The sequence below is a fragment of the Aspergillus puulaauensis genome, chromosome 4 (assembly GCF_016861865.1).
Source record: "Aspergillus puulaauensis MK2 DNA, chromosome 4, nearly complete sequence".
Lineage (NCBI taxonomy): Eukaryota > Fungi > Ascomycota > Eurotiomycetes > Eurotiales > Aspergillaceae > Aspergillus > Aspergillus puulaauensis.
The window spans coordinates 3,259,219-3,273,908 of NC_054860.1; the positions used below are offsets into that span (position 1 = coordinate 3,259,219).

Consider the following 14,690-nt stretch of genomic DNA (forward strand, 5'->3'; position numbering starts at 1 on the left):
CATATGACGTGCAAATATGAAACAATCTACCAAATTCTGGTTATCATTTGGCCCTCGTCTCTGACTCTGAAACATTCTAGAATTTACTACTGCTACCAAGACAAATGCCGAGATGGATAGCATGAAGGGTTTGTACATAGTGAGCCAATGACATTTACAAAAGTAATGGTGGTTCGTCTCAACCCTCAAGCCCTCGCTCTTTCGACAGATAGTTGCTTTAAACCCCTGAAAGGTCGAGATTAAACTGCGCCGTGTTGACCCCTAGAATTACAGCTCACATGTCTACCCGGGCCCTCGCGAGGTTGCTAAGGAGATAAGCTATCTAGATCGCTACCTTATGCAAACTATTTAACCCCCCCGTCATCCATCCCCCTCCTAACATCAGTTGCCAGGCGAACACCGGATATATGTAAGGCACTGCAGAGTCCAGATCGCAATTCCTGCGCCACAAGCCGAAGCCATAATCCGGAGAAGGCGCAAGGGGGCAGACCAGACCGGTGACCCGAGTGCCAATGGACGGGACACCAAACCCTGGAGCCTACGTACGCGGAGGCACAAACTCTCGCTTCTAAGGAGGTCAAAACCGTCTAAATAATAATTAGGGCCTTGTAGCGATCTGCAGCTTGCCGAAATCTCATACATCGGGATGCACGGAATCTGCAACCGCACCAAGGGTGGGTGGTGATGTCACTGTTGCTGGGGAGCGGAGAAAGCCGAAGACGAAATAATCCAGTGCATTAGCCTGAATATACCAGAGTACGGAGTATGTATTGAGCCGGACAATCCGGGTTAGGCTGTGAGAATAAGTGTTGATGCTGATGCGGATTTGCCACGCCCAGGCACCACTGAACCAGAGAAACAAGAATAGAAACTGGGGGAGGCCCGGTCGGCATCCATGGATGATGGAACAGGAGAACCGTGGATGCAACAACCAAGTTCTGTAAAGGGGTCAAATAATGGCAATTCAGGGGCGGAGAAGTAGTAAAAAGCCATCGTAGAGAAACTGGGTTCATGACGCCAATCCCTGCAGCACGCAGGGAAGCGGTCCATTGGAATTGAGTTGCTGGCTGTGAGATCCCAGTGGGAAAATTGCTGCGCCATCTCGTGTTTCCCCTCCCAAGTACTGACCAGGACGATCATCACTGACTGCCAACTTCTCTCGATTCTCGCCTGCTTTATTTCCCTGCTTTCTTCCCCCGTCTATATACATACGACTCCGGCCCGGAATCTTCGTCTCTCGCTCGAACCCAGCCTCGTGGTCTCTCGTGAGTCGGACAGTTTGGGGGGCTTTTCGGACCGCGACTCCTTTTCCAGCCTCCGTCACGATCGGTTTCAGACCGACTCCTGCACTCCGTCCCTCAAATTCGACCTGTCCGCTGCCCAACTGCCTCTGCAACGTGTGCATCGCATCGCATCTTGACAGCCAATTCCACCCGACAATAAACCGCAACGGTTTCTCCTACGACATCGTAACAATCGCTGCGCATCCAGATCTTTAGCGGCGCGATCGTGACTGGTTCGCTGGTCGTGGGTCCACCAGGCGAATTCGACCTTGACCTCGACCTCGATTTCAGGTTTCAACTTAAACCAGGCCCATCGCTCCACGCTCGAATCCTTCTCATTATTTCCTCGCATGGTGATTGTTTGATTTCAGCGTTCGCAAGCCATGGGTTCGACTCAGTTCGGGAATTTCAACGTGAGTTGCGGCTCAACCCACATGCTGCATGCCGTGATGATGAACTGACGCATTCTCCGCCCAAAATAGGACTTTTGTCGCGATTCTACCCTTCCAGTCTGCAATGTATGTTAGCCAACATTCCGCCCAGCCTGGTGCAAAATCTTCCATATCGAAAGTCTATGTGTTGCTAACCACCATCATCTTCAAAGCTTTTTGTACCCAACAACCAGCCCCCTAATGTTGCATTTGATGGGTGCGAGCTCGTTGGAATCCCACTTAGCGGTGGCCGAAACCTTGCGAACCTCGGTATGACATGTCGTTTTCTCAAAAGAAGACCTTTGCTCACCTCGATAGGGTCTATATTGCTCGCGTTTATAAGCATCCTTGTCTCGTTAGTTTTAGTATGGCGATCGGATCGGAAACAAGCCGCTGTTGGGCGGAGGTACGTGATTTCGGCACGTTCCTGAAGAATGCAACAAATACTGATGAGGATGCACAGGGAAATGCAGATATTCCTGCTGGGCTTTGCCGTCATCGAGATTTGCGAAATATTTACCGTCGGTGGTTTTCCCCTTGACGATAATGTTCGAAAGGTATGGCTTCTCCGGTATTTGTGTTGAAATGCCTAACCTCTTGCAGGGTTTCTCAGCAGTGCACGTTGCTGCGATTACGGCGACCTGCTGGATTCTTTTCCTAAACGCCTTGGTTGGCTTCCAATTCCTCGACGATGGCACCCCTGCTTCACTAGGACTGTTTCTCTTCTCTGCCGGAATTTTATTCATCGGTACGGGGTACATCGCCTTGGACACTGCTTTCAACTGGACCGGCACTTTTGCGACAACCGAGACCAATAATTATCGAAACATCGCGCTCTATGTATTATACCAGCTCTTCCCGCTCGTTTGTCTGTTCGCATTCTTTGCCCTGGAAGCATACCTAGTGGTTCGCGTACTTGGGGAATTCCGACCAATGTGTGCGTATATCTTCTTCTGTTGAAAGGAGCCAATTTATCTGACCAATACAGTGTATCTCTTCGCGACCACGATTCTTTTCGCCATTGGTCAAATATTCAACTACGTTATCAGCACCCACCTCTGCTCGGCGACAAGCGGAAAGATCAACGGTGCATTGTTCGAGACCCTTTTTACATTAATCTCGGTTGTTGTGCTTTGGATTTTCTGGAGCAGCATCACAGAAGATGACTGGCCCATGCCAATGTCGCAACCCGTGCCGGGATACAGCTAATTTTTAACGCGCCTAATTGAAGACTCAAAACGAAACCGACAAAAAAAGCACGTCCAATTATGAGAGTGTCGTTCTCTCGCTGTCCTCTCCAAATCAACGTCACTATCTCTTACGATAATTCCACTCGCTTGATACCCAACCCACAACGTCTCGACCTGATATCACGACGAGGCATTGAAATTTAAACGCATGTTTCTCGCTATTTCACTGCTCATGTTTCCACGATCGTCTTGGATGTGCCTATGTGCCACGACATCTGCCGTTTCGAACTATTTATGTTTTACCGGGGCCACGTGGTTTGTCAGTTGGAATGGTGAAGCGGAAACCTAGGTTGAACTTCGCTCACTGGACCTAATTGGCACCGCCTACTGTCAGCAGACCTTGGTTTAGATATGATATCCGTACGGTTCTCTATTTTTGCTGCTTTTGAGTTAGATACCTATTTCGCGATGTATGTAGTAAGTAGTTAGTAATAAATAACTGATATTTGTAGCTTCGAACTGAGCTTTGACTATGATTCTATATATAACCCTAGCCGCGACCCAAGCACTACATAGCATCATGGAAAGAAATATCATGAACGATCTCGCCGAGACATGTCACAGAAATGGGACCTCAATTGAGGAGGAACAGAATCATAAGGTAAAAGGCGGGAGGGAGCAACCCCTGTTGTATATATCAGTCGTGAAGTTGAAACAAAGTCTCAGATATAAACCTAAACGGGGTCAAATAAAACCATCTAAGCCTTTCTAAGCCTGCTAGCAGCTCTTGGTAGCACACGGCAGGCGCTGGATAGCAAGTTAGGGCTATCGCCATAGGATCAGCATCTGCAATCTGTACAGTCTGGGCCGAGGGCAAAGTAGCTTCGGGGTGAAATACACCATGAAGTACACCATACGGCTAAGTAAACACTACCAGCAAAACATGACTTTTTAGCCTAAGGTGTCAATTCTCCTAATATGCTCCACCGGCATGCCCGGATTCATAATCGTGGATGTATAGGATTAGGTTGGACACAGATGAGGAAAATTAATGTTTTGGCTATCTTTGTAGACGAGTGTCATGTTCGCCATTGGAAGGTATGCAGGATCTCGCACTCGTTGTTTCTAGCATTCGGGTGGCTTTTCATGCTCAGTCGAGTTTACAGTATTACGTTATTGCGTTGGGACACGGCGTAATAAAGAGACAAACTCGCCAGCTGATATGTGTTTGACACACTTGAGCTTCAATGCACTTTATTGGGATGTGATGTACATGGAATTGCGACGTTGTGCTAGGAAACAACGTACTATTAGTTGCGCATACCCAAGCCCAGTACGACGAATGTGTCTGTCAAGACCAATCGAACACGATGAAAATGAACAATATATAACACTCATCGCCGGATAAGAAAAATACACGCCTATGCCAAAGAAGAAAGCCAAATAGGAATCTCATACTCGTCATAAGGCTTTTATGTGTGGTCACTGGTTTGATACCATATCATACCCGAACCTTAACATCAACACAAGGGAGCGTCCATTCCCGCCTCCCAACTAGACTTCTCAGCCATTCCAGCCCAAATCCAGTGAGTTCATCAGCAGCGGTCGCCGCTGGCGTTGCTGTCGAAGGACAAGAGGCGTCGCCCGCGGATACCCGTTTTTGAGTCTCGTCGACCACAGCCCCGGCAAGTGCTTTCGCGGTGTTATTTACCGTCTCGAAGACATAACCAGCTAGCGACTCGTTTTCCATGCCGAGGAGAGTAGAAGAGGTGTTTTGTGAAGTGGTCATGTTGAAACCGTCTGTACCATCGTAAGGCGTGTACCGCGGGGCGAACCAGTCAGCGCGGAGATTGAGGAAGCAGCGGTCGGACCAGTTGCAGGTTGATGCGAAGAGAATGACGAGGAGGGCGGAGCAGTAGATGCATGGTCGGTGGAGGAGGTAGGTGAGGGTTACGAAAGAGATGAGGAAGAGCGGGGAGGCGTTGGTTGGGATGAAGAGGAGGGGGAGCCAGCTGGGACATCTTGTTAGTTTGGCTTCTACATTTCAGAGCAGCCGTCAAGGGGATGCGGTACGCTGGGCAGAAGGGGAATATTCCCGCTTGCCTCTAGCTACTTACCTCCTGAGACAGAACATGCTGAGGGAGCGAGTCCAAGGCTGGACGATGTAACAGGCGGAAAGCTGCCGGTGTTGCCAAATGTGAGAGAAATGTCACCGCGCAGTAAAGTGCTGCAGTGAAAAGGGGTGGATTTGGATCTGTTGCACAGGGAATATGACACGAATGAATTCGGAACCGACAGTCAGTCCATTTTGAGAGACCGTGTTGGCTGTTTCAAAGCTTTGCTCTTGTTGGCCGGTGATGTCGATGAATTCTGTGGTCACTGCGCTCGCTTGGCGCCACAGTTTGTAACTTACAAAGTTACCGTACAGTCAGCCTCAGCGAGCTCCAGCCACACAGCGCTTGAATCTGCAGGTTGAATTCGCTTTCTCCTCTCCTTCGGTTCTTTCTCCTCTTCCTCCTCTCTTGCTCCTCGCTTCCTTCCCTTCCTCTGTGTACTATTTAATTCCTCTTTTTGCGTTATACCGAGCTTTTATTTCCTTTCCGTTACTGGTTTTCCAATTGCTTTAATTCTATCGAAGATCGTCGCTTCTTTTATTCGCCTGTCTCTGCTGTCTCTCGAAAGAGAGCTCCTGTGGGAACACTGAGCTTGGTATCTCAACTGGTGGTCGCCTTTTAACACGGCGAGCGACAGAAATGTCCACCCCCAGTGATATTCAAGCTCTCCTGGCGAGCATAAAGCCTCGACCTTCTCCTTCGAATGCCCCTGCTCAGGATCCGGGCATGGCCCAGTATCCTCAGCATTACCCGCAGCATGGATACAGGCCGCAGCCGCCGCCCTATGACGGCCAGGGCTACGCACACCCCCATCTGCATCAGCAGGCCTACAATTATCCCTCGGTTTCGTCGGCCCTGCAAAGCCCCTCTCCGGTCAATAACCCTCCTCGTCACCCATCGGACATCCTGAGCCCCAATGTCGCCACCCCCGGCGAATCGTTTCCCCAGCATCAACCCCAGCCTCAGAACCCCGACCGCTCTGTCAACTTGCTGAACCTGCTGAAGTTCAACCAACAGGGTGCTGGCTCTCCTCAGCAGGCGGCGCCTGCAGCTGCAGAACAACCTGTTCATACACACCCGTCGGCTCCCGTCCCAGAGGATGCTTCGAGGTCCCACGCGAGGAACATATCTGCGTCTGACCTGGTAGCTACTCTTTTTGGTAGACAGGGCCAAGCTGTTACTGCTAACCCGGGCCAGCAAGCGGATCAACCCGCTGTCGAAAGCCCTTCCTCGGCTGCTAACAACCCCGAGAAACCACAAGATATGTTACTGCGCCTGCTCAACCGGCCCAGGTCAGGTCAGGAATTGTCTGATTCTGCTGTCCAGTCTCCTGGTTCTATCGCATCTCAAAATAATACGTTCTTGGAGCCTGGATTGGGACGTTCGACACCGCCCACGCAAGGTGCCGTGGAACAGACGGGTTTTGCTTCTGTGAGATCGGATAACCCAACGCCACCGGGCAACGAAACGGTCTTCGCGTACGTTAATCCGTTTGAACAGCTAGCGGCTGTTTCGCGGAACCGAACCCCCCAGCCTAATCTTCAAGATGAGAGCCCGGTTGTTGAGATTTCGAAAGACGAGAAAGTGAACGTGACTACTGAGCTGCAGCCTCAGCCCGCCCCACAAACCGGTGAAAACGCGCGCCCCAACCCTCCTAGTTTGGATGGACACCAAAAGGAAGCTGTTACAAATGTGGTTGACAGGCTCGTAGAACAGATTACTCGGGACGTCGATGAGTCTTACGAGAAGTTGACTCAGGTGAATGGTTCTTCAGAACCAGCGCTGCAGGAAGATAGCGTTAAAACTACTGTGATGACCACTGAGACTACTATTCACGATTCCAATGGTGAGGCGGAAGTCGTGAAAGAAACTACAGAGGAAGTTGCTGCTACCACAGGAGTGAAAGAGAATTCCAATGGCGGCGGGGAGGCGTTGGCGGACAGTTGGGAGAGTGCCGAGGACAGTGCTGAAAAGGACGAAGATCGCGTCGTTCCCGTACACAACTTCCCCCTGAGGCCATTCATATCCATCGTTGTCAAGCCGTATGCTGGAAAGCTCCCGGCTTTGCGCGACGATGGGATCATGGATATTGCCCGATTGAAGAAAGACTTCGATCAGCTCGACCGTTCGTTGACCTCTGCTACTCCGGACTATATTGTCTACGCGCTTGCCAAGAACGGAGGAATGAGAATTATTCGCCAAGACGATGGGAGTGACAAGCAGGTGCTCCGCTCCACTCGTGATCGTGTGTTTAATGTTGCGGTATGCACATCGCAGTCTGCTGGCGGGTCTTCCGAAGACCAAGCCGTTCTAGGAATTGGTGTTAGTGGCGCTGTATACTGGGTTTTGATTTCTCGAGAAGATAAAGATCTTTTTGAGCAGGATGCTTTGGAGAGTGAAAGTCTTATCTTCCCACCGTTCCCCGCTTCTGACGAGAACACCTCCGGTGGCCAGCTGAAAACGCGGGCTAAACGGAGCTCTCAGCACCCTGGGTTCTTTGCGATTGGGCGAGGCAAGAATATCTATGTGATTTCTCCACAAGCTGCTGCAAGCCCTACTTACGGCGTCTCGGGCAACAACCGAACTGTGAATACTGAAAAGTTTTTCAAGGAGCGCGCTTTGAAGATCTCAACCGGAAAGGCCGGGAAGGACTTCGTGTTTAGTGCGGATGATACCGTCATTGCTTCGCTTGATAAGACCGGTCGCCTTCGTTTCTGGGATATCCGCGAAGTGGTAAACAACCCAGATGCCAGTATCAATGCTTCTGAGATCCGCATCCCGTTGAGCACTTTTGTGACTGGCTCTCCTACCGAGAAGTCGTGGCCAACATCTGTCCTTTTCATGGACAAGTTGCGCCCTTATGTGAAGTCGATGGCGCTCCGTTATGTTCTTGTTGGATTGAAGCAGAATCACACCTTGCAGCTCTGGGATATTGGGCTAGGCAAGGCAGTGCAGGAGCTTAAATTCCCGCACGATAACGAATCCGACGCCATCTGCAGTGTTGCGTATCACGCACCGTCTGGAATTCTTGTTGTCGGACACCCCACTCGGAACTCTATATACTTTGTTCATTTGTCGGCCCCGAAGTACAACTTACAGTCCATGTCACAGGCGTCATTTATCAAGCGTGCGGCAGAGAAAGACAACACCCTTCCCAAGCCGGAATCAACCGCATGTCTCAGCGGAATCCGTGAGATATCTTTTGCATCAAAGGGCCAACTTCGCAGCCTGGACCTTCTGCCGATCACAAAGGCAGCCGGCGAGGAAAGCGGCCTCTTTGAACTTTACGTAATGCACTCTCGTGGCGTGACATGCTTGAACATGAAGAAAGAAGACCTCGGCTGGAGCCAAGACAACAGAATTGTTCGCCCTGTTAATGCTCTTGGCGAGGGCCTGATTGAGATTTCTGATCTTCAATCTTTCCCAACCTACGTTGCAGATGATTTTTCTGTAAACGGTGATTCCACCGGTACTCCCACAAGGGTGGCACCAAAGGAATTCGTGAAGGCTACACCGGAGCCCACCGCTGAGGATAGCGCCAGTGCCAGTGCTGGACCCAGTGCTCAACGCACACAATCCCCAACAAAGGCCGCGCCCAAGAAAAAGCAGGTTGATGAGCCTGTAGAAGCAGCGTCTACGGGCCCGTCAGAAAAACCTGAGAAAAAGAAGAAGAAGAAGGGAGCTGCTGCAGCCATTGAACCTACGAGAAAGGAACCTCTCTCGGCAGCTGACCAGTTTCATCGTGAGGCGCCGAAGGTTGTGGCGAGTGCACCCAAACCCACCGTCGCAGGAAATGATGTTGGCGATTCTCACGAGACCTTGAATAAACATATCGAGGCATTGCAGCACGGAGTCACCTCTGAATTCAACAAGAGCCTCGGTCGTGAGCTAGAAGGATTATACACTCGGTTTGATGAGGAGCGGCGCAGCTGGGATGCTGCGTTTGCTTCCAAGCAAGACCAAGTTTTGCGCATGGTATCAAGCACACTCTCCGAAAATGTGGAGAAGAACCTTGCGCGTATTGTGACCCAGAGCATCCAGTCCGACGTGGTCCCCGCGCTTGGAGACCTCACTTCTGCCGCTGTGAGCAAGCAATTGAACACTGTATTGTCTCAGCAATCTGGTGGTGTCATTTCCCGTGAACTGCGGCAGTCTCTGCCAGACTCAGTTTCCCGCGCTCTACAGCAACCCGATGTAATGAAAGTTGTGTCGGATGCTGTGAGTCAGAAGTTGAGCACTCACGTAGAGAGCCAGATTTCCAAGACTGTGCATGACACCCTTGCGCCCACCCTGAAGAATGTCGCTCTCCGGGCAGCGGAGAAGGTCGGAAATGACGTGGAGAAGCGTATGCAGTCTCAGATAAAGCAGCATGAAGCTCAACGCCAAGCCGATGCCGCCAAAATCGACCAACTCACTGCCCTGGTTCGCGGCATGTCGGACACTGTTGCGTCCTTGGCCGCTGCGCAGACTGGATTCCAGCAGGAGGTTTTACGCCTGAACCAGATTGTTTCTACGCAGAATGAAACCGGAACCAAACAAATCCCTGTGAATCAACCAGCAGTCGCGCCAGCTCCGTTCAGCGAAGCGCCAAACCCTGAAGAAAGAGAGATTGCAGAAATCACACAGTTGATGCGCGAAAGAAGATATGAAGAAGGCTCAGTGAAGGTATATTCCATGTTCCATGTTCCTTGTTTTATTCATTAATACAACGTTTCTAACTTGCACCAGTGGCTTCAATCTGAGCAGCAGGCAGATCTCTTCGATCGCCTCTTTGTACACATGAACCCGTCCTACTTGAACACGCTTCCTCCCATTGTGGCACTGTCCGTCGGTGTGGCGGTTACGTCCTCTCTGCAGACAAATGCCGTGGAACGTCTCACGTGGCTCGAGGCTGTTCTTCAGACAGTTAATTTGAGGGTAAGCAAACACCGTTCACCGCAGTCCACCTTGTTCAATGCTAACTTCTATTAGGACTCCGATATCCAAGAGGTTGCACCCAAGATCATGGACATTCTGATCGCTCGCCTGGATGGTCTCTACATGACTGTCGCCAAAGAGGCACCCCACAGCGCCATCCTCCGCAGGATCCCCCCGCTCGCTCGTCGGGCTACCGATCTGCGTAATCTCCGTTGTTAAAGGTATCGGAACCAGTAATGATGACATGCATGTTGAATGCGTTCTGCATTTGGATCTCTAATGATGGTTATGAATCATGCATTGGTACAATACAATCCGACATGATGGGTGATATGCTTGAATTTTTGCTGTCTTTAATGCATAGTGCGGCATGACATGCATGGCTTGAACATTTGCTATGATCATCGCGATGGCATATTGAGTATTAGTTACGATCGTCGTAATAAACAATTATTTTGACTTTGCAGTCCTTCCAATAGAAATCACTCTTCCATAATCGCCCACGCTTGCCTCTCAACGTGACGAGAACCTATGATGGTCACTGAAGGCTGAGATCCTCATAGATTATCAGATACAGCGGGATCTTACGGTAGATAGAGATGTATCGATTCGCCTACCTCTTAAAATCGAAAGCCCACTATATAAAATGCAGTATAATAGCAACACAATAAATATGCCTTCCCGCTTACTCCTCACCTGACTCCAAACAAGACCCCTAAATAGAAGGTGGAAGTAGAATCAATCATGCATAAAATGCAACCACCTCTTTAGTAGCCGGAGTCACATCTCCAGATTCAGCGTCCTCAACAAACTCAAACCCCAATGCCCGCCAGTTCAGCTCCTTCCTCCAGTGGAGACCGTAATATAATCGATCTTGCAGCTTTTCTTCCTGGCCATGCGCTGGTCTGCTGCCTCCCTCGTGTTCGGTCGCCTCATCAGTAACAGGTACAGGCGTGATGACAGGCTCAGAAGCAAGACCTCCCGTAACCATCCTCTCACGTTGCGGAAAGGTAACAGAGCGGAACCGTGATAGGAGAAGACCCATGCAGCAGCACAGGCAAGGCTCGTGTGTCAAGTACACGTCTAGGTCGGTGCAGAGGTATCCACCCTGCGAGCGCGGACGGATTCTTGACTCCGGTTTCTCCCCCCTTGCAGATGTTGAGATGGGAACGGCCTGCGACTCATCGTAGCCAGTCTTCTGATACTTCTCTGGGACGCCTGGGGTTGTATCTCGCGTTTCAGGCTCGGGCTCTGGAGCTGTAAGGTCCGTTTGCGAAAGGAAGTATGACTCTAACGGGGATAAAGATGGTTTACCGTTTTCCGCATCTGGGTCCCCAGCCCGTCTTTTGTACGCGATTATCTCAGCTGAGCGCATGAGTGCATGCAGATCCGGCCCCCCCTCGAGGTCTGCGTCGTATGTCTTTGTGGCTGGGTTTGGGCCTTCACCAGTATGCAATTCAGCTGTTGAGGGACATCCGGCTTCGCCACGAGAATACCGTGCGTCACCTGCTACAGCGACTATTGCATCCGCCCATTTGGTGTCCATGTCGTCTCCTGCGTCTAGGATTCTTGAGACGATATCCGGATCAACGACTACGGCGCCGACACCCCGGCCTCGACCGGATTGTTCTGCTTCCTCGGCGACCTTGCGCGCGAATGCTAGATACCGGCCTGCGTCTGGCTGAATGAACTCGCGCGTGCGGTTCAGGACCTGAACTGGGGGTGAGACTGTCGCCCGTGCCGCAGCTGGGTTGTAAACGACCGGCCATAATTCCTTGGACCATTTCTCAGCCTGCGCTTGGCCTAGTGGTGGGAGTGTGGGGACTTTAATGGTGTGCAGCTTGACCTGGCCTGCAGGATCTGAAGACTGTGATTCGGAGGTTTCTGGTGTCGGGACGTAGGGGGCGAGGAGTTCTTGGAGACGGTTAACATCCGGTAGAGGTGGCGAGATTAGGAGAAATATAGTCTGCGGCGAAGGGCTGTCGTTTAAGAGAATCGAGTGTAGAGGTTCCGGGAGGTTGCCTTGCTTCGCGAATCGGCGGAGATGGTTCATGGGGCGGGCGGGGTCGCGGGGAAAGGCAGCATCGAGGACCCTATACCGATCAACGATCTGATAGATGAGGATATAATTCGGCAAGCGACTCACTTTACGACCTTCGCGGCGCTTTTCACATTCACTCCCGCAACATAGGCGTCGCCTTTGGATCCATTAGATCAGGTCGGGACGCTATCCAACTGGTTAATTTACATACCATATCCCTCTACAGGCTGGGTTTCTTGTACAGTTTTGATAGGCGTTACTTCGCCTACAAGAGGCTGAACGCCGCGGATGATCTCCTGGGCATCCATGGGCTCTGGAGGAGGGACGAAGTTTCAGGGATTGCGAACTTGGCCCAGCCGGCTAGTGAGGAGCAAGCACGCGGAGAGCGACAAGAGGCTGATAAGCTCAATATCATGACATCTGGACTTGCGTATTTAGCAGAATTGGCTATCTGGCGGTTTGATTGTCTTTGACGGAATGAATAAAGGTTGAAGTTATCCCCGCTGCAACCCTGTACCCTAAAACCTAAGCCCTACGGACGTTCTTTTTGCCTGAGGCAGTAATTACGTCAAAACCAAAGCCGTCTCATTTTCGCCAGGAAGCAGCGTTACTGTAATTGTACAAGACATAGGAGAATTATAAAGAGGTGGAATTAATAGAGTTGGTATTCAGATACACAAAGAACAGGAATCTCAAAAAGGCCGCCCTGCTACCTGAAACGCCGAGAATGAAGTTGTACAAAACCCAGAGGGATATAAGAACACAGGAAAATGAAACGCAAATATGTGGAATCATAAGCAGAATCACGATAAAGCCCCAGTATAAACAGACACGCCACATCACTTGCTTGTTGCCAAGCATTCTAATGCATGCAGACAAACTCCATGTCCCCTATATGTGTGCTATTTCCGGTTGTTGCAACACCTGGTCGTGTATACCAGTCACAAATGAAAGCCGTTTTTGTTCGCCCAATCAGGCACTGGACTGGATCTCATACCCATCGCACCTTTCTGCCAGGCTTTGGTAGTAGTCATTAAGAACCTCGGGTTGAGGGACGATGCGCCACTCGACGCGGAAAAGAAACTCTAGTTCAAGAAGGGCTAATTCCGTCAGACTGATTCCTCCAACTCGGGCGTAGGTTTTGTTGGTCCAGAAGCTATCGCTGAGTCCTTTGGACGCGACAGTCGCACTGGTAATCAGGAACCGGTGGATTGTCAAACTCGAGACAGTGAAGGCTGGGTATAGCGCACAAAGCCGGTCGATGTAGTACACCATACTTAGCAAAATGGGCGGAGAAAGAGTCGCGTGAGTCGTGAGTCGTTGTAAGTAGTCATGCACAGAAATCCGAGGGGGCGAGCGTGAGTGAAAACGCGTTAATCGACCCTGGTGCAGGGGTATCTTGTCATTGAACCGAATAAGCTCCAATAGCATACTCGAGATCAGGACAACTAGGTCCTTGGGGTCCGCAAATTCGTAACGAGCCGGAAGGTGTTTAACGGTGGGTTTATCAGGGCGTAGCCTCTTCGACTGCGAACGCTCGAGGTCTAAATTCTCAAGCTCCGCGGCCGCTGCACGGCTAGGAGGAGAATCATTTGGGCTGTTACGCTTGTTGGACCCCGTGCTGCTGGTTGGTGCCGGCATTGAGGACACCTGCGAGCTCCGGGGAGGGGGAGCTGGGGCCTGAGGGGCAGATGCAGGAACAGACGAACTGTTACTGGCAGGGCGGTCGGGATAATCGGGGAGGGCGGCGTTAGGACCGAGAGCAGCAGACTCGGAGGCGCTAATTCCGCCCCCAAGGGAGGTCTGCCCAGCGGACATACGACCGCAAGGAAGATCCCCTGAGGGCCTGGCAGGCGGAGTAGAAACCGAATGCCTCTTCAGAGCTGACCGGAGCTCTTCAATGGCCACACGAGAGGAGCGGGGAGTGAAAGGACTACCGGGCACAGCAGATCGATCGGCGGCAGAGTCATAATGCTGGCTATGATAAGCAAAGGCAGCTGACGTCGACGACAGGCGGCGCGAGAAGGAAGTCGAGCATGGAGAGAGAGGAGGTTGGGGCTGGGAGGTGGAAGGGGAGGAGGGAGAAGGCCGAAGGGCGGCGGACGGCGAGGGCGAAGAAACTAACATCTCCTCCGCCCAACAGGTTCACCACGTGGGCGCAGGATTGAACGAGGTTGCTCGAGATTGGCAGATGCTGTGAAACCCAAGACCGGAACTATTGCATTTGGTGTCATGCACATACTCATTATGCTGATCCCCTTCTCAAGACACGGCGGTGAGCAGATGTGACGACGATGATGATAAGGAGGAAGTTTAGAGTCAGGATGGTTGATTTAAGAAGAGAAGAATCATTCCACTCCTGCCAGTCACACTGTGCCCGGTTTGTGAAGTCTCTGAAAACCCGTTCCCGTTCGGTATTGTAAGGTCGAGGCCCGGCAAAAGGAATTTCCTCCTTAATGGGGTTTAGTGCGTTGGTTTCAGCCAATGGTATCTATTAACAAGCGCTTTTCCGGCAGGGCCGGTAGTACGGAACGTCCCCAATACATCGGTACGCAGGCTTGGCTCGCACTGGCAGAGTCAGCCACCTGTGGACCAGGTTTGATGAGAGCCTTTCGTCAGCGGCACATTCTGCTATAATTGGCAGATTAAGGACTCGATGCGGTCGGATCCCCAGACAGGAACCAAGGAACTTGGCCCCGGGGAACTCACCTGCC

General features: G+C 51.3%; 5 protein-coding genes across 5 annotated transcripts; 2 read left to right on the forward strand and 3 right to left on the reverse strand.

The window, feature by feature from the left end:
• Positions 1-1,666: 1,666 nt before the first annotated feature.
• Positions 1,667-2,923, forward strand: APUU_41258S (chitin synthase export chaperone; the record flags this gene model as incomplete). Its single annotated transcript, XM_041704421.1, has 7 exons — positions 1,667-1,696; positions 1,766-1,801; positions 1,888-1,984; positions 2,033-2,120; positions 2,178-2,271; positions 2,318-2,651; positions 2,703-2,923. The coding sequence occupies 7 exons, from the start codon at positions 1,667-1,669 to the stop codon at positions 2,921-2,923; spliced, it is 900 nt and encodes a 299-aa protein (XP_041557008.1).
• Positions 2,924-4,405: 1,482 nt separating this feature from the next.
• On the reverse strand, positions 4,406-5,038 carry APUU_41259A (uncharacterized protein; the record flags this gene model as incomplete). Its single annotated transcript, XM_041704422.1, has 2 exons — positions 4,406-4,916; positions 5,022-5,038. The coding sequence occupies 2 exons, from the start codon at positions 5,036-5,038 to the stop codon at positions 4,406-4,408; spliced, it is 528 nt and encodes a 175-aa protein (XP_041557009.1).
• A 619-nt stretch (positions 5,039-5,657) lies between these two features.
• APUU_41260S (uncharacterized protein) lies at positions 5,658-10,154 on the forward strand (the record flags this gene model as incomplete). The annotated part of the gene is made up of 3 exons (XM_041704423.1): positions 5,658-9,683; positions 9,747-9,935; positions 9,990-10,154. The coding sequence occupies 3 exons, from the start codon at positions 5,658-5,660 to the stop codon at positions 10,152-10,154; spliced, it is 4,380 nt and encodes a 1,459-aa protein (XP_041557010.1).
• Positions 10,155-10,677: 523 nt separating this feature from the next.
• TAD3 (putative tRNA-specific adenosine-34 deaminase subunit Tad3) lies at positions 10,678-12,284 on the reverse strand (the record flags this gene model as incomplete). Its single annotated transcript, XM_041704424.1, has 3 exons — positions 10,678-12,028; positions 12,082-12,133; positions 12,188-12,284. The coding sequence occupies 3 exons, from the start codon at positions 12,282-12,284 to the stop codon at positions 10,678-10,680; spliced, it is 1,500 nt and encodes a 499-aa protein (XP_041557011.1).
• A 664-nt stretch (positions 12,285-12,948) lies between these two features.
• On the reverse strand, positions 12,949-14,103 carry phoB (regulatory cyclin phoB; the record flags this gene model as incomplete). The annotated part of the gene is made up of 1 exon (XM_041704425.1): positions 12,949-14,103. The coding sequence occupies one exon, from the start codon at positions 14,101-14,103 to the stop codon at positions 12,949-12,951; it is 1,155 nt and encodes a 384-aa protein (XP_041557012.1).
• Between the last annotated feature and the right edge of the window lie 587 nt (positions 14,104-14,690).